General features: G+C 40.8%; 1 protein-coding gene across 1 annotated transcript in view; it reads right to left on the minus strand.

The window, feature by feature from the left end:
* Positions 1 to 10,620, minus strand: part of rtf2 (replication termination factor 2) — a 39,893-nt gene extending 29,273 nt beyond the window's left edge. The window contains exons 1-5 of the mRNA XM_023845420.2: positions 10,405 to 10,620; positions 9,766 to 9,860; positions 9,512 to 9,605; positions 9,222 to 9,361; positions 7,749 to 7,827 (exon numbers count right to left, since the gene is read on the minus strand). Of these exons, the coding sequence (XP_023701188.1) occupies positions 7,749 to 7,827; positions 9,222 to 9,361; positions 9,512 to 9,605; positions 9,766 to 9,860; positions 10,405 to 10,473 (477 nt within the window). The 5' untranslated portion in view covers positions 10,474 to 10,620. The remainder of the gene's footprint in view (positions 1 to 7,748; positions 7,828 to 9,221; positions 9,362 to 9,511; positions 9,606 to 9,765; positions 9,861 to 10,404) is intronic.
* Positions 10,621 to 26,363: the final 15,743 nt, after the last annotated feature.

Genomic DNA, 26,363 nt, shown 5'->3' on the forward strand with positions numbered 1-26,363 from the left:
GGCGCCACTTGCTGGACAACTTCCTGTACAGATTTGTCCCTAGTCGCGCCGCCGGGCTGTCTCTCCTCCTCCTCCTCCCCCGGCACATCTCTCTTTTCCTCATCCGTTTTTTCTTTCCGCTCGGTAAGGATAATTTCTCGCCCCTGATTTTCCTCTTTTCGGACTAAATTCAGATACCTCTGTAGCAATTGGTTGTATCTCTTTACTTTTTCGTGCGAGTTCATACCCGGCTGATTTAATAAACCGTGCATCTGGGTTTCAAGTTCACCCAGGGCCGATTCCCCGATGGTGGTGGTATGCGGGGTCGCCCTCTGGGTCAGCATACGGAGTTGTTGGGGGCTCAACAGGAACATTTTTTTTACCTCGCTCATGCCGGTGGTGGAAAAAACAAACACACAAAAGCTAGTTAGCCGTCTTACTGGTGAACAGGCTTGTGATGAATGGCAGAGCCACTGACAGCAGCGGTAACAAAAATCCTCCTTTCTGAAGCACGGCCTTGCGTTTCCTCGCGACGCTGTTTTTCTTACAGGCGAAAAGCTTAATCAGCCTTTTCTGCTTCTTAAGCTTGTTAAATTGAGCTACGGATAAAGGTATACGGCCTCTTATAAGATTGAGACAGATTTCGGAGAGAGCCAAAATTATGTTATTAGATGGGTCCGAAAGAATCTTTTTACGTTTCACCCCCCTCATCCTCTGTAAAACTTTAAGGGTCGGCAGTTGTTTCCTGAGATGCTCGGACATGGCTCCGTAATGTTAAATCAATCAATCAATGGCTCGCTGGTAGAAAGAGGACGGGAAGCGTCCCCGGTAATAAACCGGTCCTGAGTCGGAACTCTTCTGGGCACGTGGCTCTTAAATCGACCAATAAATACCCGTGTGCGGGTCGAGTGGCCTCTTCATAGGCATCTAGAAAAAACTTTTTCTGCCAAGGAAACATTTGCTGGGCTAAAACTTTGATTTGCATTCTGTCCCGCACATTCTTAAACAGACAATAATAAGTAGTATTTAGACCTATAGTCCTACTGTACTTGCCCTGGTGAAATACGTTCTGCACTAGGTATATGACCGAGATTTGACGGTGATGTCTGAATCTCGTGAACGCTTCTGCCACGAGTTTATTTTCGGACGCGCTGTCCATCAAATCATCGATGATTATCAAGGAGCCGGAGGGGAAACGCTCCTCATCTTCCCAGCTTTTAGGCAGCCCTTGTATAAATTCAATTTCGCTGATCCGATCACGCAATTCATCATAAAGCGGCTGATGGGAAGCGTAACACCACACAATTTTTTTTACGGGTCCCCCTATGAAACAGTGACTCTGATTTAACAGCAATTCTTTAGTAAAATAGGTTTTCCCCGAAGAACTCGCCCCGGCGATTATCGCCGTAAACGGCAATTCTAAACGGTGATCAAAGTCGACCTCTCTCACGTCGCTACCCATCATCTTCCAAAAAAACACTGATGAAACGGTAAACACTACCCTATTGTTTTAAATCCTTTCCACACACACACACATACACACACACACACACACACACAAACCCAAAATGCGTGTATAAAAGTTTTTATAAAATCTTGTGATAAATGTACAAAACATTTTCGTACACAACTTACATTTTAAAACAAATGAACATCTTTGAAAAAAACAACTTTAAAAAACATCTTACTTTCATGATACATTTTAAAAAACTTTCACTTTAAAACATCTTACTTTCATGATACATTTTAAAAAAACATCTTTAGAAAAACTTTCATTTTAAAAAACAAATGTACATCTTACTTTGAAAAACTTTTCATTTTTAAAAAACATCTTACTATGAACATTTTAAAAAAACATCTTTGGAAAAACTTTTAAAACATCATACTATGAACATTTTTCATTTTAAAACAAATGAACATCTTTGGAAAAGCTTTTCATTTTAAAACATCTTTGAACATTTTACATTTCAGTAACCAAAAGGCAGAGTTTCCCCGCTAGTCAACAATCTGCGTTTGTCGTAGACGACCCTGACCTTTTTGTCTAGAGGCCTATTAAACAGTCGAAAACTTTTCATGTCGCGTTCGATTTTGTTGTAGTGCGTCATTATAGGGGGATCATTCCTACATCCACCGATGTAGTTTTCAATCAATCCAATCATACTGTCAAGGTTTACCTTTTGACAGGCTTCATAATTTAGAGTTATACCCTTACATTTCAACTGTGTTTTCCCGTTGTTGAGTCGGTAACAGTAACTTTTTGGTCCCAGCGCACCCCACGAAGCAATGTATTCGTCGGGGGCTAATTCGGACGTGAGCTCCCCCAGGTAATTGCCTAAGGTCGGCTCATATTCACCCGGCCTGCTTATGTACACGATGCTGTCTGTGTCGTGATACAGCACCCTACGCCCCAATTTTTCCAGTTCTTTGTAAAGCGTCAGCCGCCCCCACGCGGTAGTTTGACACGCTATGAATATGTTGGTCTTTCCCGGCGGCACTTTGTAGGAAGACCTGTATCGCCAGCGGATGAGGGCGACCTCGTCGTTGACAAACGCGAAGCTGGAAATCTCGTACAGCTCCGAGCATAAAAAATTAAAAAACTCCCCCGGGTCAGACACTATACATGTCTGGAGCATGTTGTTCCTCTGCGCCAGTTTACCCCACAGAGAGTTAAGCAGAAGCTTGGCCACCTGCCTCTTGCCACCGTTAGACACGATCTTATCGGGCTCCAATTGGATCCCCTCGCGCTCGAGATAGTTTTCAATGTAGTCCCTGCGACCCGCGTCATCGGTCGCGTCGTCGGGGTAGCCCGAAGCCTGCTGCTTCACTTTGAGAAAGGTTTTAATGTATTCTCTAAACAGGTCGCCGCTGGTCTGGGGAAAATGCCACACTTCGTGCACCTTCACGACAGTATAGCCCCTGTCTAAAGCCTGATTGAGCTCCGCAGAGACCCACACGCCGGTCAGCGCACGCTCTGCGTCAGAATGACCACAGCTCCCCTCTTGCCTGTTGTCGATCGCGCACGTCCTGCACAGTGTAAACACGAGTTTCCCATTTGGCAGTCTGCTGGGTAGGACGGGGAAAAACAGCTCGCGCGGGGTGTTCACAGTGGCTTTGATCAGGCCAAAGTATTCATTCAGAGGTTTAAAATTTGAATGAATGATTTCCGGGTGCCCCACGGGGAATTCACATTTAGCCAGAGTGTACGGGTACAGCGACGTGAAATCCACGTAGTGGACGCGCGAGCATTAAAACCTTTCTCAAAGTTACAGGTTACAGATCTCTGTGACCCTGCAAAGGACAAGCGGGTATAGAACATGGATGGATGGAATGATTTGGCAGTGAAGGCTCCATGCTGCACCATGGACCCCTTCATCACTGCCTTGAAAGACAAATACCAGAGGAGATCTTAAAATGTTACAAGACAAGTAAAGCACAATGACATGGGGCTGACTTTGGGTGCGACACCTATAAAGCTGAAGCCTCCCTAACCTTCTTCATAAAAGAAGAATAAAGTTCATTCTTAAGCAAAGTTTAAAGTTAGTTCAGCTTGTGTCAAGCCTTGATTAAACAAAAATGCTGGTCAATAATTTTGGTGAATGATTTCAAACCTGATAACTCCACCAATGACATGCCGTTGCTTTAATATACTAAATATTAAGCCGTTTATCCTTAAAATTATTTGGTTATCAAAAGAAAATGGTACTGAAAAACAATGTGTGGTTCTCTGCTTCCGTACTTGTATAGTTATTGTAATGCGAACCTATACATACAAACATTTATTACATTAGAAACATTTATAGGAACAAATTACGTTCTCTTAGGAGAAAAACACGATTGCTTGTTCCTCTAACAGATGACAGAGGCAACTGCAAGGCTACTATGGGGCTGACAGCAGCAGCATCTGTTATCTGTTTTACATCATTTAGCAGCTTTGCCTTTTAGCATGCATGGGGGGGGGGCAGAGAGGTGGGCACAGGAATTAAAAAGACCTTTGTTGATTTGGTTGCCATGATACCAAAGTGTATTTTCCATCCAGTTATTAAGTAGCATGTTTAGGCAAGTACGTATCTGTATAACATAGAATGTCCTGATCTTTATAAGGTTCATACCTTTTTTCCCAAGGCTGAATTTCATTGAACATCTATTCTAAAAAAGATCAATCCTTGTTTCAGGTCAGGTGACATCCACCAAGCAGTCATGCAAACCAAACAAATTTACCATAGGTCATTAAAACAAGACCGCTTGTCTACAGTGTTCAGAATACAGAACCTGATAAGAGGTCTATAAAACGAAGTTTGCTTTTACATGCATTTTTTTTTTTTTTTACTTGCACAAAGAACAGATTTTGGGTAAACTGCCCGAGGTTGTTCTGCTATATTTATTTTCAGGTTAAATATTAAATATTAAGACGTTCTGCTTTTATCTGAAAAGGGAGCCTGCTTTATTTCTGTGTGAACCGGGCCATGTTTGCTCACTTTCTATGCCAGGTCAGATAAATTAAACATCGGCAGGAGAAATCGACAACTGCCACAAAAAAACAATGCAAAAACAAAAGTGCAGAAACTCCAGAGTCTGGTTAAAATTTGACGTGAAAGTTTAATTTCAACTTAAAGAATGTGAAAATTAAACTGCACAATAAACTCATAACCCTAAAGGATAACCCCAAACACACAAACCCCGCCTCAACAGAACAGACATCTGGTGAGTTGCTCACCTATGAAAGCCATTCACACAGTGAACTCAGAGTAACAAGCTATAGTGCAGAAAGGCAACTAGGCGAAGCAGATTACATGGGTCACGATACAAACTGCAATAACAGAACCAGAAACAGCAGGAAGGAATCTTGCCTACAACCTCCTACAACAACCTCCTGCTTTCTCTTAATGATCTAACACAGATCATCACTGCTCTGAGCCAGAGGCTCTTAATGGCTGTTCATACGGATATCAAGCAATGTACCGGAGAGTTAAAACAGACAGGGAGGAATATGAGACACACCAGAGCAAAACAAAAGGTGTTTTTAGCTCCACAGATATTTGCGTAAAAAAAAATATATATATATATTCCAGCCTGTCATACTCACTTCCACAAATACACCACGAACACCTGACTGTTTTAGTGAATGATCTGCTATACAGATGGTCATGATTACAGTGAAAGGGACATGGATCAAAGGTAAAAGCACCAAGATAATACTTTAGCGAAAGTGCCATGGCCAGGAAATGCCAACCACCATCCCCCTCTATACTGCACATTTTTATTTCCCTGAAATTTTCCACGTACAATAGTATACAATTAGCTAATAAATACTGCTTATTCTTTAACAATGAAAAAACCACACATACTAAATAAATGCAGAAGTTGCTGTAGTAACAATCATAGTGTGCAAGTATACGATGGACCTAAAGGTAGCATGTCTGGGTCCCACTACACAAGATATATTGTTTCTCTCAAATGCATTCGGCAATGAAAAAAAAATTGCCAATGTTCTCACAAAACCCTCCTTAAGGTAGAAGCATGATCCTCATTTTAAGGTATAAGCCTTCAACAAAGTGAAACAAGTGTTGAAAATTACGACATTTTAAACAATGTCTAACAGAATGATCCAAGTAATAATGATTCCTCAGCTTCCCTGTGGGACACCACTTACTGAATGGTTTGATTTTAGCTGCAGACTGCAATGTGCAATGTCATGACCGAAGCTCTCACACTGTGTACAACCAGGAAGGAATACTACCACTGTCTGGTTTCCAGACTGTGACCATTTATTGGGAGTGTTTGCTGGCTGTGGGAGGAGCCAGCTGAGATGGGCGGAGCCTTTGCATCACATCTGATGAAAACCTTGCCGGGGTGGACAGTGCCAATTAAAACCTGTGTGAGTGTACAATAAGCAATAGGATGTTTGGCTCAGACACAGGTACTACGTTAAATTATATTTGAATATTTTCTCTTCCTTCACCTACCCTGGCTCAGTGTCTTTATTTTATTGCCGAGTTGGTCTCCCTCTACCTGCATGCACGACTAAGTACACGCACTGATGATCATTTTGTTTACGTTACAAAATGAAGCTCTATAACTGATTATTTAAAAAAAAAGAAAATGAGAAGAAAGAGGCCAGTGGAGAGGGAGAACCAGAGAGACCCCCAGGACAGACTAGTGTTGATGAGTTAGGTTATTAAAGGTAATATTAAGATTAAAATATTTCGAAAAAACAGTTACTATATCAAGTCTTGAGTCACTGTCAATTTTTCATAAATACAAAAACTAGGTTATGCAAATTAGGACCACCATTGAACAGCATGCAAGGTCACCGATTAATGCTCGGCTGCGGCAGAAAATAAAAAGCTGTGAAACCAAATCATGTTCCAGTGTGAGCAGCTAATAAAGTGGGTAGAACCAGAGCTATCACTGGAAAAGTTAGTGCAGAGCCCTGTTTCTATTACAAATCTTTAATAAAGCCCTAATTTTAACCTGGCGTAAAAGTACATCGATATAAACAGTACTGTGTCATCATATATCTCCCCCCCCCCCCCCCCCCCATCCTCACTGAGGCCTGCTAGTGGGCCATGTTTTAGATAATACTGCAGTAAAATTAATTGGTTTAGCTGAATTTGCAGCTAAACAGTACATGTCATTATCTATAATCACTTCCCACAATATCCTGGTCAAATAAAAATACAAAAAAAACTACTAGAATTGGATTCAAAAAAAGGTTTTCAAACTGTGTCTGACAATTACGACTTGGGGTTAATGTTCAACTTTAACAGAACTGTGCCACAATGACTAATGTGATGCAAATTGTGGTTCCATAAAGTCACCGACAGATTAGCATTCATATTGTCCTCCCCTGAAACAAGATGCCTCATAAGTAACAAGGTCGCACAGAAAAATCAGACTAAATCAGATCAGAATTTTGAGAGAAGCTAGTCTCAATGACAGAGTGCCAACAAAAATACTGTGAGCGTTTCTGTACACTGGTGTTTTGGAACCCTAGAAGAATATATTAGTCCCATCTTCTTGCATTTTGTACAATTAAATTCATGCTTATTCAATCCAATATATATTAATACTAATTGTTTTATGACAGCATCCATAACTGAACTCAATACTACTATTAATATTGCAATTAATGCAATTATGAACCAAAGTTATGTTTTATTCCAGAATCAAAATGTCTGTTCAATAAAAGATTTGCAAAACTGAGAATAAACTGCGTTTATGTTTTAACTACACAAAGCGGATTAAGTTGCCTTCTACCAGAGCAAAATGCAAACACGCAACCATCAAGTACGCTTATGAACTTACTTTATGTTTTCATACAAGCAATGTCCAATACTAAATTAACAAGTGTGATCTACAGGCTTTTGTAAACACACCTTCTGACATTTCAGTAAAATGTTTTTTCATGATTTTGCCAAGAATACTTTAGGTATTATCATACATATTGAAAGAACAGAATACAACCAACCACAATGACAAGGCATACTCATTAAAATGCAAATATAACATCAGAATTGTCAAAAATTACATTTCAATGTATTATTCAGAATGAAGAGAAAAAATGACATTATCTAAATAATGCCAAGAGCAATAAATATCCTGAAGAACATGATCATTAAGGAGTCAATTTATTCAAAATCTCTTCCATTTTACTCAATGTGCTTGATTTGTTTTATGTCCCATAAAATCCAAATAACCTTTAAGAGATCAGTTATGGTAACATAACATGCTTTAAAAACTAGGGTGTTGCTGGCTATTGACAGCCCTACCTTGTGACAAATCTCAGTCTTGACTTCCCTGAGGGCACGATCTGAAAATACACAGCCACAGGTCTGCAGGTAGCAGAATCTGAAAGAAAAGAAAAAAGTCAGTAAATGCAGCACTAGCATTCACAAGGTTGACCAATTAAACCAGTTCATGATTGTACCAGATACATTTTTGGATAATGATCCTCAGTGTATTCAAATATTTTAATATTTTAAATATTTAAATATCTTGGGTTAGTGTTAGGGAAAATGGAAAAATGTGTAAAGCTGGCCTTGTTTTCTATGCTTGTTACTCCCAGACAGAGCACACAAAGCAAAACTCACTGGCTATCTCAACGACGCTAGATGTTCTTGCGCCCTCTGCAGTGGCGGCACAGAACTGCTATACGATGCGGGGCACAAACTGAGCCAGCCAATTTCCACTTTGTCTCGGACAGTGGATGCTGCTAAAAAATCTATTAATTAATGCTGACATTGTTCTATTCCATTATGATTTCAAACCTGAAAAAAAGTGGGCAGTGGTGGCTTAATGGTTAGGGAAGTGCACTTGTAATTGAAAGATTGCTGGTTTGAATCCCCCAAGCACTGCTCCCCGGGCACTGAATTAGCTGCCCCCATTATGTCACGATGTCACATATGGGTTAAATGCAGAGGACACATTTCGTCATTGTGTGCTGTGGTGTGTCAATGACCACTGATCACCAAAAAATAAAAATAAAAAAAACTCCAATGACATGCTGTTGCTGTAATATACTAAACATTATGTTATAAGTTTGTCCTTGACATTATTCAGGTAATGCAAGAAAAATGGCATTCAGAAATAATATTTCAGTGCCTTTCTCTGCTTCTATACTTATATAGATATGTATATAGCACCACCACTGGGTTTACAAAGTGCTTTACAGACATTTAAAAGAAATAAAATAAGCATAACAATAAGCACAGGAAGAAAAAAAAAGTTAGTCACTTGTAAAATCATTCTGAGATATAAAAAAAGATTTTATAGTCTGGCCTAATGGTTAGGGATGCACACTTGTAATTGAAAGTACGCTGTTTGGTTCATCTGTTTGGTTTTCTGAGAGATGTATTTCACATCCCCATTGTTCATTATCTAAATAAAAATGCATTGCTTTTTGGAAACAGGTTACCTCCGTAACTGCCAGACACCGAGCGGCAAGTGGGTGAGCTCAAACCATGACAGCCAATCAAAAATCGTTTGACATTTATTTTGTGGTATTATTGGCTGGATTCGCCTGACAACCAAAATGCCGCTCCATTCACATATCTTCAGGACGGGAAGAAATCTAAATATCGTTTCCTTCCCTGTTGGCTCACTAGTAATGCAGATTCATAGCTGTAAAGCAGTTTCTAAATTATGTGCAAACATGAAGATGCAAATTTGTGATTTAAAAAAAACAAGTGTGCATAACTTTTTTGTGAACACAAACTTTGCTGCACCCAGAGTATTTCACTTACTTCTGCTTGCCATTCATTTCAATGCCCACAACAGGGCAGATAAACTTGGCACAGTGAAGATCTTCATAACGATCTCCCTTGGAGTTGGACCTGTCTCCCTCCCATGCTGGATTATCTGTCAGATTTAGTTCCTTCACGTCCTGCTCAGAGGGAAAAACACGCTCTTGATCTATCTTTCCTTGTGCGTCTCAGCTGTCCATCACATGGAAGAAGGTTTGCCCACAACTCCGCTTATACTCCATTCTGCCAAGAACAACACATAACTAGGCGAAACAGAAAACGTAACCAACCTTAATCCCACGAATGTGTGCTACCACTTCAGAATTTGGCCTCTCTGCAGACTTGTCTAATAAGTATTCAATAACAGCATCTTTGTTGTAGACTCTGCAGCCACAGGGGTGAGGGAAAAACACATACTTATAACACCTCATAAAACTGCTGTCTTCATAGGTTACAATTTTATTTTTTTTTAAATCACAAATAGAAAATTTGTAACAATTTCACATCACTTTTACATTCATTCAGTACGCTAAATAGACATTACCTTCCCAGCTCACAAGCTACAATTGGGCGACAGAGTTTCTCTTGACTCAAAGCACAGTAACTCCAACGTGCTACTAGCTCTGCATTTTTGTCAACCTACAATAAAAGAGGGAAACGCACCAAATTAGACTAAAAGCATGTTCCCCATAAATATCCCCTTTGGGAGAAGGAGATACAAAGACACAAATTGTTTGCAGTCAAAATCATGTTTATACATTCACACACAGTCTGCTTAAGAGGCTAAGCGTCTTGCTGTTTTGAGATACGTTTCCTTAAAATGGCGGCAAAAGACGTAAACTCCGCAAGCTAACACACTGTATGTTGGTCATAACTATCTTTTGTGAATTTCGGGGGTATTTGGTAAATCCGAGAAACGTGGCTAATTGTCGAGCCTCGGCCTTTTCATAGCTAAAAGCCTGATTATTAGCTACCTAGCATTAGCCGTTCAAGAAACAGGATTAAAATAGTTACTAGACGATTTAACACATCAGAACATGTAATAAACTGCAAAACAATTCCAAAACAATAATTTCGCGTAGAAATTTAACGTTCTAAATCATTTTATAATATTTATAGGGATAGCCCAGGTTAGCGTAAACTATGCGGGATATTACACACAGACGTCACACCAGCCACAAACCTTTTCAACCTTCTTGGGGCCTTTTACTAACTCGTGTCTTTTAGGAATCGTGCCACCGTCACATCCCATTGTACAAACTGAATATGAAACAAAATAAAACCCACGTAAATTATTGCTGTAAAATTAAAAACGATAGCACAGTGCTCAAACAACAGCGCAAGAAGCTGAATTTGTACACAAACAAGGAATTCAAATCAAGAGGGTCTTCAAGTGGTGCAATATTGCCCCCTAGCAGGAGGCGGAATTCATTACAAAGGCACATCTCTCGTACATGTAGAGATATTCACTCTTGCCACTAGAGAGCAGTATTTACACGGTATAGTAGCAGAACGTTGTAGGCGCAATTTAAAACTCCCCTGCGCAATTAACTGAAGTACTGAAGGATACACATTGCAGGTCATTACTAAAAACGTGCCTGAGGGGGAAACACGGCAGAAACTAAGTTGATTTTTGTTACACAAAGCCGCTATTCAGTTTGTGTCTAAAGAATAAAAGATAACCATCGAGACAATCTATTTTCATGAATCAAACAAGAGAACGCCACTTGATGTTTGCATATCAGAATGAGTGTACTTTAAACCAAACAAATTTCAGAATCAGAATTTAAATTTTGCACATCGGGGTACAAATTTTTAACGCAACATTTTTTGTGATTCTTTGGGTGAGAACAAACAACATTATTAGTAGGCACACTGCTTGAACATAAATATGGTTAGAAACACCCACGGCAGTTAATTTTTTTATTTTTTTTTCTTCTCTCTTTTCTTTAAGAGACAGGGTTGTGGATAAAGGTTTTTAAAAGATCGTTCAATGAAAGGTAATGAGATCTGCTTCCTGTGCCTTCCATGGAGATGATTGGTTTAGCATTGATGTTCGTGTCAGGGATGACCATTAGTTTGTGAAATGGTAGCTTTGTGGTCACTTGATTGATTCATCCCTTGAAACCTGAGGAAAAAGAAGAAAAATTTCTCACTTTATTAAGACTAGTGGAGGGAAATAGAAAACAGTCTTTCCAACGAAATGTGTTTATTTCATTGAAGAACCGTTTGCCTCAGTTTTTTAAAGCATACAGCTAAAAATCAGTGCCTCAAGCATTTATCTACTTTAACAGCTTTCCTCATCCAGCATCGATTTGTGCTACCAGTAATTCGGGAATTGTATTATGGTTTTGATTGGATTATGTCTGTCTCGATGCTAAATGTTTTGCTATTTGGGTTCTCATTACGTTGCAGAGTGCTCTGTCTGTTAGCAAACTACCTCTGAAATGCTTCACTTCACCCAGCCATTGCAGCCGTGCACTGCAAGCCACCTTCCTCAGGCAAGCACTGCTGTAGCAGGCCGATAATTTAAGGATTTTTTTTCTGGCTATAATCTGCCTTATATTTATGTGTTCTGATACAGTAGTGAAGCCAATATTCGACCACATACAAAACCTTTTAATGGGTAGGCTACATATATACGGTTGTTCTCTTTAACAACAGAAATTGGAAAACTTGTGACGATATCTCCTTTGGTCATTTGACATTTGCACAACCTTCAAATAACAAATCCAGGAGAGCACAAGTATTCTTATAGTGATATCCGTTACTTTTTGCTTAAATCTATCATATTTGCCTTATCCCTCTCTTGTTAATTAACAGCTATATGGAGGTAACAATTTACTTGAGGGGGGTACAAATAAAGTAGCAGTACACTCTTACTTAACCAGAAACTGTGTGTTGGTTTATAATTAATCAATCATAATGGTTCATGTATTCCATGCAGTTACTATATTTGTCCGTGATTTGTACTTGAGTAGTAACTGAGTTACTAAGTTACATGTTACCCGTCCAGTAAAGTGTTATTTTCGATGTGGTTCAGCTGTTCCTTGATTCTGTGCTTTGGCTTTGTTTCCGAGAGGTAACGAGCTGCAATCAAACCTCTTTGCTTCAAAAGCAATCAGTTCAGTCCAGCTTCTGTTAGAAGAGGGCAACTTTAACTGCAGTGCTCACACACCAACACACCCCCCACCCCATCTCTAATTGGAGAGGAATAACTAAGTTTGTGTTAGCAGTGTCCACCAGGTCTAGGAAGGGGCTCAGTCACCCCATACAGACAGCTGGAGAATCCTGAGGTTCTCCCTCATCTATCAGTCCCAGTCCTGAGTAAATTACAGACAGACAGCACATAGAGATAGCAGTTCCACCTGGAGAAATAAATCATTTAAATAATAAGCTAAAATATGATGAGATTATAAACTGAATCTTTTCTGGATATGGCATGATACCATCTCCTTTCCAGCGATTCCATTTAAAACACATTCATTATTTTTCTAATTGTCTCTGGTGTATTGCCTTGGATATTTACCCCCTATGTAATACTTATAAATTCCCTGTTAATTTTTGTGCTGTCAGTTTGTAGGAAACCCGCGAACATGGGGCTAAACCGATGCTCCTTGTAGACAGAGTTGAGGCTGAAGCTGTGGAACTGTGAAGCTGAAGCCACTTTCTGTGGTTTGTGAAGCACACAGCTCTGACTATGGGGGCTGAGACACTGGCACACTGGTTGTGATGGCCGTGGGAGTGCATAGCTTCACCTATGGAGAAGCCATCTCTGCAGTTTCACACCACTTGTTCTGTTAAGGGCTGAGCTTGATAACCAGTCACCACACAGGGAAGGAAAGCCCTGATTTTTATCATCACAATGATATTTATGACCAGCGCAGGTACGTAAAAATTCTTTACTTTTCCCGTATCCTGTTTTATTCCGCTATGAGAAACAAACACGGGTGAGAGTGAATCTTGGGGCCACAGTGTAGGGGCAGCTGTATAAACTCATGCCATACCTCACTGTACACGCATAGTACCAATACATTCCTGTGAAATTAAGCTTGAATACTGTATCTTGTATGTGGTGTATAGTTATTTCTCCAATATAAAAAATAATCACAATCTTTCTGCACCGATTAGGTGACTAACTGTAACTTTATTTGTCTCGGTGTTAAAATGCCATATTTATATCGTGGTGTATGTCAGTATTCTACCTATCGCTTTCCATTTACATTAACAAGAATGACATTTCATCTCAGTGTCTGACCCATGCATTGTATATCTGAAGCTGACAATAAAATGTACTTTGACTTTTGAATAGACTTTGATAATGCATGGTAAAACATCACAGATCTTTTTGAACAATATCTAAAACACTCTCAAATGATCCCGATCCCAGTGAAACCGCAGCGTGACCACGCCTATTACTTCAGATGCATGCACAGTGACAGGAAGCTAATTTAATGTAAGTAAATGCGTGCAGACATCCACCCATGTGTTTTCCTGAACAGCTCATCCAGTGCAGAGTCAGGATGAACCTGGAGTCTCTCCAAGACTTTGCCAGAGTACACTGTGAACAGGATGCAATTCCATCACACTTTACTGGAGACACCTATGCCTGGAGAAAACACCTCCGTTTGTACTTGTAACATGACACGGTCTGTTTGCAGAGCTGTTACAAAACAGTATTGTTATTCCCATCAATTATTCAATATTATCATAAGTTCTGTGGCCTCTAGTCCTTTTATTTATTTTGTTTTTAATTAAGCATTGCAGAGACCAGTTCAATTTATGTAATAGACTATGATGAAATCATACTCCAAGTTCATATTGTGTATAGAGCATAGTTTTATTGTCATATTAATTTGTTTGTTTGTGTGCTGTAAACCTATGCCATGATATATATTATATATCAAACTGCTTTTGTAAATCAGGAATAGTTTTCTCTTTTGCAATACATTTCAACATTGGTGTGCTGTTGTGAAAAAAGCATCATATGTTACGGTGACTACGACTGCGTTTTGACTGTTGGAGCTTCTGCAAATGCAAACCAAACTCACAGCCAGTGTCATGTCAAACTCTCATCTGAACTCTATCCATCAACATGACTGGTGAAAGTTGCTGTGTGTTTTTTCAGACTTTAGGGAAGGAAATAGCTGAGGGGCACCCTGGGTAACGCAGTCTATTTGTATTAAAGCCTTTGGAAAAACTATATATTTTAGCATTCAATTGTACTTGTAATTGTACTCCTCCCTTAATTATATATCCATACATCAGTTTTCTAGGGTTACAGCTAGAAAACAGCAGAGGTCACGAAAGACAAACCAGACCTACGTTTCTCCAGTAATGAATTCCAACTCTTTCCATGGGACTCCCAGGCCAGCGGAGAGACGCAATCCTGCCTGTGGTTCATAGTTTACTCTTTCGTCTTCCACAGTGGAATGCACCCAAAAATCCACTAAGGGGAGCGTTCTGGGGGCATTTGTGTCAAGTGTCTAAATGGCCCTACCTATGGCACTCTTCATTTAGTAGCAGAGTAGCCAAACACCTCCAAATCATCAGCTTATCTCGAACCAAACATAGGGAGTGAACTCACAACCTTGAATAATGCCAATAGGAGCGTTGACACTTATCTGAAGAACTAAGTCTTTCAGTTTGTTGTAATGGTGGCCAAGGAATCAATTACAGCTTCCCCACCATCACTGTAATCCTTCCATTCCAGGGCTCTTCTACTCGCAGAGTTCCCATTAAAGATGATCCTTTCCATCAAGACAGGAAGTCTCGGGGTCTTGGCACATGCCAGGCTAACGAGTCAGCTGAGCTTTAGGAAAATACACATTTCAGCGAGTCTGTGTAAGAAGCCCAATTCGCTGGCCAGCCCCGTGTCGTTCGGCTCTCGTTAGAGTGGGGTACAGGAGAGTGCCTCTGACAGCTGTCTGGCGGGCTTGGGGTTGCCCACCGAGACGGGGGCATACCTGTGGGCCGCCGGGGAGCTCGGCCGGCATGTGGCATGAATCATGCGCCGCTGTCGGCCATGGCAGAACCGACCGCGATTCCGTCGCACGGAACGGCGCGGTAAAAACGGCACCCTGTCCCGTCGTATGTGGTTGAATATAAATGAGAAGCTTCATCCCAGATTTGGCTCAGGTTGAGACACATCAACTTGCATCCCTGGGGTTAGACTCCCACTGTGAAGTGAAATCTAACGTTAAAGTGTATCGAAGCTGAAGCAAAATTGTTATGCTTCAGGGTGGTTTCTGGGAGCTACGTCTGTTAGCTTCATATTGATGCCTCCAGTCTTGCGCCCATTTCTGCTTATGTTATTTTTTCACGATTGTTGCCAGAGGAAAGTGCCTCAGCTCATTTTGTGATTTTTGTGCTAGGCCTCCTACCTCCTCAGACGCGCTGCTGACTTGCCTCTCGCAGGTCCACCGGGAGGCTTTCTACAGGAACATGTGTTTCTCATAAGCGTCTACGAGCCTTAGCCCAACACTGACGCTCAGGAGCAACCCTTCTGGGAAGCACTGTCTTTACAATGGAGACTAATCAGCTGTAAATTCACTTTTAAAAAGGAAAAAAGTTGCCTGCAAGGAGTTAATCTCCGAGTCTGTTGCACAATATTTCTCCTAAAAGAGAAAGCCGGTTGGGGGGGAGTGAAGGCAAAAAATAGAAAAGCTCTTTGGTTTGACAAATGATCTAATAAACAGGGAAGGAGATTACAGGCTGGGTGCCCGTGGGGGGAGGAAGTTGGGCAGTAAATATTTTTAAAGGCTGTCAATAAATTTGCACATTGAGTTGAGAGAGGAGCCGGGGCAGCGGCCCTCCAACAGGTTTCTGCAGAGCCTGCCTGCCCAGACAGAGGCGCGGGGAATCGATCAGAACCGGTTCAGACTCGACCTGAACCAAACCGGGGCATGAATGTCCTTCACTGCAAATTTGGAATGCAGAAGATGTCATGGCACAAAGGTATAAACAGATCCAGGCACCAGAAACACGCTACATTCTTATTTTTCTTAGTACACTAAATCTGAGGGGCGTGCAGTCAGTTCCTGCTACCTGAAATAATTGAACTTTTTCCTCTCAGTTTCTCCTGTCTCTACTGAGACTCCCCTCGACAATCTGAAACGACCTGAAATATCCAGCGTTCAGTTCTGTGCAACTCAAAGAAAATGTTTAAAAATGTTAGCATGTTTATATCTGTGTGTATATATTTTCGTATATGATATATAACAATTTCTCAGAAAAGTTACTTTATTCACTAAATTTGTCAGTCATATTGCTTCAGTTCCCAAACCTCTCCTTAATAGCACTCCAGCCATTCCATGTTCTGGTTAAATTTCACCTTAATTTACTTAGTTAGTTTAATAATTCAATGGATTAGCCAAACATGGTATGCTAGTGGTCGAGTCAACGAATACAGTATATGGATACACTGGATGGTTGCTAAAAATACCAGAGTGACTTTAGGAGAGGTTTTGTAATGGCTAAGCTGATACACATCGACATAAATAACATCATGGTTTTACACCGACAAGAAGATCATTTAAACGTAATTGTCTTTTACTGTATGTGTAATTTTGTATGATTTCAGAAAATAACAGAAAAGAGAGATTAGTTAAATTTGCAGACGAGACCAAGGTGGGTGGTGTAGCAGATACTGATCTAGCAGCAGAGAGACTGCAACGGGATCTGGATTTAATGACCGACTGGGCTGATACCTGGCAGATGAAATTGAACACAGATAAATGTAAGGTAATCCATGCAGGGAGCAGAAATATAAAGTACAGATATTTTATGGGTTCCACTGAAATAAAGGTAGCTGAATACGAGAAAGATCTCGGTGTGTATGTTGATGCTTCCATGTCCCACTCTCTCCAGTGTGGGGAAGCAATAAAAAAGGCGAACAGAATGTTGGGTTATATCTCTAGGTGTGTGGAGTTTAAGTCAAGGGGGGGGGTGTTACATTTATTTATTACATGGCTCTCTGGAATGCTTGATTCTGATTGGTCAGTTGAGACATTTGCAGATTCGTTCTTTTCAAATAATGACAGCTCCAAAGTAATAACGCATAGCCGGTACTACTTGTATGTTTAAAATCAGTCCGCGCCAACAAAGATTATCGTTTAAAAATGTTAATTTAAAACAAATATGTCAATAAAATGTTTCAAATTTATATTCATGTCCAGTTTTTTTCCTTATGTGGCAAGTAGCCGTGTAATAAGCGGGATAATGTACAGGCAGCCGGTAGTTATCGCGAAATAAGCCCCTTCAGTGTGATACAAGACCCGCGTCGGGTCCTGATCACACTGTCGGGGCTTATTTCTGCGATAACTGCCGGCTGCCTGTACATTATCCCTTACATAATTCCTTGGTAAGACCCCACCTAGAATATTGTGTGCAGGTTTGGTCACCATACCTTAAGAAGGACATTGCTGCCTTAGAAACGGTGTAACGGAGGGCTGCGAGAATGATTCCTGGTCTTAGAGGAATGTCTTATGAGGAGAGGTTAGCGGAACTGAATCTGTTTAGCCTTGAGCAAAGGAGACTAAGGGGGGACATGATCCAGGTCTATAAGATTCTAACGGGTCTGGATGCTGTTCAGCCAAATGGCTATTTCAATATTAATTTAAATACTAGAACTCGTGGCACTAGAACTAAGAACTAATTAGAATTCAGTGGAAATTAGCGGGAGAACATTTTAAAACAAATCTGAGGGAGCACTTCTTTACACAGCGTGTAGTTAGAGTATGGAATAGTCTTCCTGCTAGTGTAGTGGAAGCTAAAACCCTGGGTTGCTTTAAATCAGAGCTAGATAAGATTTTAACAACTCTGAGCTATTAGTTAAGTTCTCCCCAAATGAGCTTGATGGGCCGAATGGCCTCCTCTCGTTTGTACATTTCTTTTGTTCTTATGGAAAAGGTGGAATTCCAGGGAAATTTATTTCAAGTTTTCATCCTAATAGTGACTCATTGCTGCATATTTCTGTCCAGGTATCAGAATAATTACCTATTATGTATTAAATCCCAGGTATAGTGTGCCACAAATCTAGGTAGCTGAATCGCAGGGTGTGTTTCAGGGTCACCGTGAGGTAAGGGCAGGTAGCGAATGCAGATCTGAGTGCGCCATGAACTGTGTCTCACTCGTAAACCCTTTTCACTTCTGCCTATAATTAGATTTGATCCATGTGCTTAATGACATTCATTGATGAAATAGATGTATTTGTATTTGTGCAGTCAGAGACCTCACCTACGTGCCCTTATACCAGCCTTATGAATAAGAGCAGGCTTTGATGTCAATAATAACTACTGTCCTAAGTATTGTGAGAAGTGCTTAAGATAAGAATAGGAGTATTTGCTTATTATTAATTAGTATTGCTCCAAAGATTATTGTGACTCTAGTGAATCTGATCAGAACGTTTCATTTAATATTCATTCCCGAAAAAAAATGATGACTTGGGGTGATTTTGTGGATCTTTGCTTTAAGTACCGTCTGATTCTCATGAATACACCTGACGTTCCCATAAAGCCGGCCTACACGGGGAGGAATTTCTCCAGGGTGAATCAGATCTTTCCCAAGCTCAGAAAAAGACTGACATTTAATGAGTACATTGTTTAAATCAATAAAAGTGACAGCTACGGATAGTGTTTAGGTTCACCAGGTGTGTTGTTAAAAATTAAAAGAAAAAAATGCATAGAGATTTGATAAATCATTCATGTGGGATTTCCAACACCCCGTGGGGCTTCTTGCATGCAGCGGTATCATGGTTTCAGGACACTTTCTTTTAACAGCTTTGACAAAGAGCTCACTTAAGCTTGTTAGGCAAATTCTGATTTGCTATTACTGTTTCATCAATGAACGTGGGCAGGCGCTAGCGGTTAAACCTGTTTATGCTCACTTTTTGACATCCTGTCTAAAATAGTTGAGCAGGTTTATGGCTATGTATGTTAAGACATGTTAAGAATTCACAATACTGCCAAAAGGTGTACTCAAGCACTGCAAATACAGCACACAAAGGTGCTATAACAAGGCGTCAGAGACAATTATTATTTGAAAAGACAAAAATTTCTACTGGTAAACCGCAGCTTCTAAATGGCTCCATATTTATCCTTCAGCAGTTAGAATAAAGCTTTCCTTTTGATATAGTATTAAGAAGAAAAAATACATAATATTTGCCATCTATTCATTATCCCCACTCATGGAAATCTATAAATGGCAGATGTTGTCATTGAACTGGGGGAATATCACTAAGAATACAGTGATGAATGTCATGAAAACATTACCTATCGATAATTTAATGCAAATCAATGAAACTTTATTCAACAAAGCTTGAATTATATCTGTAGTTTCCCAAAGCAAACAGAGAAGTGGGTCTGATTTTATATACTCCATGGAAGTTGTATACGCACCTGCTGCTGTGAATGTCAATATGACAAAAACTAATTTTTTATCATTTTTACCTGTGTTTGTAAATTTCATATTTGTTTTTTGTTTGTTCTTATTTTTCATTTAAAATCTGACTCAGTGAACTACAGAAATTAAGGGCAGAAATTGGAACAGATTTAATTACATTGTTGGTAATGCGCTAATTAATGGATCTATTCAGAGAGTACCAGAGATGATCCAATGTTAAATCACAATTACCACTGTGTTAAAAAACAAAAGCATATAGTCAGAAAAACACATTAAAAAATGAAGTAGCACTATTTAATATTGAATTGATTATTGATCTATGGGTGCAACTCTTTGGAGTTTAATACTAAGCCATCTAGCTGGGTTAATACGTACGTCCACGCTGACTTATCTAGACATCTATGAATGGGACAGATCCACGGAAGGATCAAGGATGGGGAAGTGGATCCTGTGGTCCAAGATCGGCGAGGCATTCACCTGTGAGGGTCTTTAGTGAGCCACTTGACCTGAAAGAGCAGAAAAATGTCTAATGACATGAGAGAGTAAAGTCGTCCGTCACATATACAGCTAAGGCAGAGCTTGACTAAATCCTGCGGAGCATCTTCAAAAGCCAGGGTTTTCCCTTACTGATCCCGAGGACTCTTTGTGTATGCCGGCCTTTGTTCCAGCTGTCAATATTTGTCAAATTACAATCAGTTAACAGTTTAGTTAAGGCTAACGATTTAAATGCTCAACCAACAAAGAAACCAACACAAACAGACAGTCTCTTGGAAACTCCTTTAAAAAGTTTGCTACATAAAGTGAATGCAATACAGATATACAGATTGGTGTCTCTTATCCATTTTAACATTCCCTAACATCCGTTTCTCATGAGATAACTGGAAACAGGATCTGCGTGGGTGTCAACTGGGTGCCAGTCCTGACTGAATTGAAGAGAGATCATCACTGTTCAAGCATTTCTTTCCAAACTTGAGTCCTGCCATATTGCATACAGATATTAGGCATTATCTTGTATTGTTATTTGCTATTTATTGTTCTTTGTTGTTATATGTCTGTAGGGAAGTACACAAGCAGGTATTTCACTCTGCTTGTATAATGACAATAGATTAAATAATCCATGACTCATATTGGGTAGTGAATCCATAATGCATCTTAACATAATGCTATTACGTTTTGTGCGTCCTGAAAAAAAACTATTCAACATATGCACATGGCAATAAGCATCTGAAAATTTCAACTTTGCAAGATGAAATGTTATCATTACTGTTGTCACTATTTATCAGTGAGCATGGCGTTTCCACGGCGACTTGGTGTAAGTGCACTTTGAGACTTGAGGCTTTCCCATAGCTCTGCTTTGCATCTGTGTCCAGGAGGATTGTTGTTGTGAGCGAACACGACTGCTGTTGGTCTAGCAGGGAGATGTCCTGCTCTGGCTATCCCACCTGCACTAGTGCCACATCGCACTCTGTTGTTAGTGAATATTAGACGGACACACACCCTCTGGCCACAATTGTTCCCATGGTGCGCTGAGAGGCGTGGTGGAGAAGAAGAGAAACCTCACTGCAGTTTTGATCCAGCGGGGGCTGAATGCCGGTGGAGGTAAAGAAAACAAGGTGTCATAACTGAATTCCCTCATTGGGTCATACTCTGGTGAGTGTATCTCCTTAGCTATACTCCATCAAGAGGCAAATGTTCACTGAAGCGTTTCAGCCATTTGCTTGCAGTGGTCAGCCATGGTGATATGCAAATGCCACTCTTTGGATGCTTGTGTGGAGAACATGGGAAACACGCAGCATTCCACAGAATCCAGCTCCACCTTGCTGATATATGAGACCATTGCCAAGTATGAGTATTATCTCTATTACCCACAAAGTTAATTAAAATGGACTGAAAGGAGAGGTGTGTCCTTTTCCAGACTCACAACCAGTCTGCTCTGCCTGTCTTACCTCTCTTAATATTTTGTTTTATTCCCTCTCAGTTCTTTTGTTGAGAAGATCTAGCTTCTAGGCAAGACACTATTAATTACTATTATGTACTGAGATTACTACAAACTTCGTTGTGGAACGTCTGTGAATATTTACGATTTTATCAGTCTGTTACCTTGGGAAATTCCGACTGCTGCTTAGCACATGTACTTTATACATCAGTTGTCATGTCTATCAGTGAACAATAGCTGTCCCAATGACTCATATATATGTTACTTTTATATGTGTCATCTGGTCATTTGTAAATGTACTGGTTTGTTTGCTCAATGTATAATGGTTTTGTTAGGTTTTTTAATTCTAAAGGTACTTTTTCTAGCATTAAATATTCTCTAGAAAAACTTTTAAAGTGTTTCAATAAACTTCTGCTTTCTTAATATAATTATCAGTACAATTTAAATTATCATAGGCTACAAAGATGGTGATGATTACAACAAATAAGGACTAGCCATTTCTTTAATCCGGGCTATATTTATATTCAGGGATTGACATAACTGGTAGGCAAGTATGCGTTCACCTTTAAAAGCGATACGTGCGGCAATCGATTGTTCTAAAAGAGCAAATACGTACGTATTTTACATGCATTTGCGCCGATATGACAAGAAAGTATCGTGCTTTTTAACTTTTATATGCCAATTCGTACTTCATTTGCGGTATAGAGGTTAAAATGCACGAGAATTTCTTATAATCATATCGGCGCAAATGCACATAAAATACGTACGCATTCACACTGTTACAACAATCGACTGCCGCACGTATCGCTTTTATTTAGGTGAATGCGTACTTGCGTACCAGCTATATCAATCCCTGTTTATATTCTTAGAAGCCTTGAAAGTCACTTCATTTTTAAGGCGCACGGTTGAATTTGGTATTAGGTGAGGTTGAGGTAGCTAGCTCCATTTCAGCAGTGTTTACATTCGGTTAACCTCCAAAAACACCTTCTTCAACTTGAGTGATTGGACAAAGATGGCCAAAACCTAGCATCCACAGGAGGGGGGTGTTTTTTGTGGATACCACTCCCAAACACACACAAAACACAAGCGCACTCTTGCACATAAAAACACACACACACCGCTGCAGCAGCTCCCGGTGGAGATCATGGCTATGAGAGCTTCCTCGGATTAGCTCAGGGATTTAGGACATTCCTACCTAATGAAGTGAAACCACAATGGCCACCTTTTCTTTGTCTGAAGAGATTTAGGAAACAAGGAATAGCCTCCTCTACTGTCCGTGCTCCTGCTTCTCAGATGTCACTTAATCTTAAAAGCAAAGTAGTCACATGTAAGCCCATGCTTATTTATAGGTCAATTGAGTAACCAATTAAAGACATTTTGTACTTAATTGATATTTAATGTTATTTGTGGAATCTGGAATTTTTCTGATGGTGTAAATTTATAAAACAATACATAAATAATTATTCCCTTATCAATTCCTGAAGACTATTATTTCTGGAAAATAATAACAAGTAATTTGTCGATGATTAATCTATCTAGCTTTTATTGAGCTTTGCCTGCTTTCCTGTGTATGGTTCTCATACATGATGGAGATTTGTAATTGACTTGAAGCACCAGTTTAGAAAATGAAGTCATACTTAGCATGATTATTACAAAATGATTGTCTGATAGGGCTGATCTGTACCCTTCTGTAATATTTCAATGGGTTCATCTGAGATGTGGGTCATTGCCATTGATATTGCATTTGCATGGAGCAGGAGGTTTCCCCAGCAGGCTCTCGAATGGGATGTGTCGGTCTCCCTCCGGAAAGCCCGGGGGCTGAGCAGGCGAGCCTCAGCCGTTTGGGGGTGGGCAGGCCACGGCCAAATGCACGTCGCTCCCAATCACCGTCAGAGGCTCTTGCCGGCTCCCAGAGGAAAAGCTCCTACGCCTTAGGTTTCACATCTAGCATTCCAGAAGCTTCCATGAGAAAACCCTTTCACTTTTCCGCGTCACGGGGCTCATGCCTCCAAGAGGTTTCATGATCACGAGCCCTGATTTTATTCGAGATGCCTTTAGTGTGACTCTCTTGTCAAATCTAAGGAGATGTGAACACATCAATGAAAGGAGGCGGGGTCTCTCTGAAAGGTGCCCGATGTGGTTTCATGCACATCAGCCTCCGTAAAAAAGCAGCAGCGCTTTGCTCTTCTGCCCATGTTTAGGATCGGCCGTCCAGAGGCTGTGTTCAGGCTCAGCTTTTTGTTCAGGCATGCCCCATACTTTATTTTGCTTGGCTAGTTTCCTCAGTTTATGGTCGATGCATTTGGTCAGGCTTCTCTTGTTGCCACTGTTTTGCTGCAAAGAAATGAAAATGTTGACTGGCTCAGTATTTGAAGATAGTCACGGCCGTGCAACCATTGCAATTTCAGATCAGGGAGCATGTTCATTGTCGTCTGACCCTCCTTTCTTGTAGATATTTCTCATTTTATCCTGCAGCACACTGGTCTGTTCACAGCCCCTCAAAGTGTCATCGGGACCAGGAAAATCAATCCATCCCTAGACCGTGAGTTAATAAGGTCCAGCTTTCTGAACAAAGTATTCTCCCGGTCCCTGCACATGGCACTTACTTTGTTAAAGTCATCCCCCAGTCAAGAGAGGGCTATCAAAGCTCTTCTTCAATGTGCGCACTAGTATCGGCTGGTTGTGTAAAAACAAGCAAAACCTGACATCTTCTGCTGCTAATCAACACAAACTGAGAGTTCTGTGCATTCAAACACTACAGTCTCTGACTGCATCTACCCCTAGTAGGTATTTGTTTCAAAATGTTTTTTGGGATGGTGCTCATGGATGATCTTCCCAATCCTTCCGTAGCTGAGCCCAAATTTGGTCTCGATCTGCACTGGCACCCCCACATCTACTAGCTAACAACCCACTTGCTATTCGAAAACAAACAATGGCGACGTCTCCAGGAATCCCAGTCAAAACAAGCATGAGGCCCGGCGTGTGCGTAGCACCCAGTGAAATCAGCTCCAGATGTTCTCCTCATCGCGCTCCCTCTTGCTCTCCCTCTCTCGCTCTCTTTCTCCACATCTCTCTCGCCTCTCCTTTTCTTTCCTGTGCAAAATTCCACATGCCAGCAGAGCTGGTCGTCAGTGATCAGGAGACACAGCTGCTGCTGTGCAGTTCTGCTTCTCCACAAGATCTCAGGTCTTCAAATGGAATCCCAATCCACAAACAGTACACAGTTCTTCAACAATATCCAAACCACTGCTCCATTCACTCCCCTTTAATTATATGCACCAGACAACTTCACTTGATTGGCTGCTGCCATTAATTATGAATAAGAACAAGGTTTTCATTTACACCCCCCTCCCCCTCTCCAGATCCACTTTTTTAAATGAAGCTTTATTAACTCTTATCCAACGCGATGTTCTTATTGATAACATTAAGCAGTTAGCTTAGCAGTTACCCTTTTCACTTCACCCGAGCAGAACATCTCAGCTAGAGTAACCAAACAATGAAGGCAATCGCAGTGTGATAACTGTCCATCGGGAAGCTCCTGTGCCTTTAAACAAACTCATTTTCCAATACAAATAGCTTCCAGTGTTGCCTTTAGAGCTCATACACGAGACCAGGTTGTTACACAGATCCTAGGAGAATAATGACCAAAAATGAACGTAAAGGGGGTCAAAGAATTTTGAGTCTGGCCCCTTGACCTGTGATGAATTATTGCTCACCTTGCTCTCCCAGTGCAGTTGAAGTTGTCTCAGCTGTGTTTGCAGTGTTGAGTTAAAAGCAAATGATTTTGACAAGGTTTTCAAAGCTAATATTGACTTTTAGGTGCATCGTTTGAGTGATTAAAATTTATACGTCATGGTGGCGAAATCAAGTCGGAGTATCAGAGCTAGGCCAGTATTAATTACATCATATCATAGCCTCTACTGTTCAAAACCTCTCAGAAATATTTGGTTAGTTGTTCCCTTCATAATGCAATTTAATAATATAAATGTTGTCACAGCAAACATAAAACATTGAAATACAATACATTCAATTAATCGCATATATTTTGTTGCAAGAAATGGGATTCATTAACATATCAAATAGTGCATCTGTGGAAGACTTGTTTAATACTTGTCTTAGGTTTTAGATACAGCCCAAGTGAATAGACAGTTTCACCATAGCACTCGGCAGTCGTAATGGTTTTCTGATGATCTGAAACCATTCCATTCATGTTTTACTCACTACACACCAACCCCCAGTTTATGGGGCACACTGGTGATGCGGCGGGGGGGGGATTCTGTGAAGGGGACACTTGTGGGAAGGAAAAGGACTCACAGCACAGGATCAGCTTGTATAAACATTCAGGTTAATGAAGCTGAGGCCACCTAATCCCCCCCCTCGTCCACCATAATCCCCCCAGAGAGCCGGAGCCTGTCAATCAGCCTGCCTCGGGGATGCGGGGATGCCGGGGAGGGGGCTGAGGGGGGTCCAGGGCCGTCAAGGTGATGTTTTGGGAGGATAGGGGCTCCCCCTCCCTGCTCCTCGCTGCGCCTGAGGCTAATAAGCACCACATGGCGGGGGGGGTCGGGCCTCGCGAGCACCAGTGCCTCGCCGGCCTCTCACGCTGACATCACTAGCGTCTGCCTCAACTGACAGCTGCCAGAAGTCCGGATCTCAGCTTGTAGATACATCTTCATGCCCCACATACAGACATGAAAGCGCTGCCCAGGTCGCATGTCGAGTGGAAGGCTTAAACATGACAGCACGCTGAGATGGGGATGCCTCGAAGGCCCATGACACAGGGATGCCTCGAAGGCCCATGACAC

The sequence above is a fragment of the Paramormyrops kingsleyae genome, chromosome 8, assembly GCF_048594095.1.
Source record: "Paramormyrops kingsleyae isolate MSU_618 chromosome 8, PKINGS_0.4, whole genome shotgun sequence".
NCBI classification, from domain to species: Eukaryota; Metazoa; Chordata; class Actinopteri; order Osteoglossiformes; family Mormyridae; genus Paramormyrops; species Paramormyrops kingsleyae.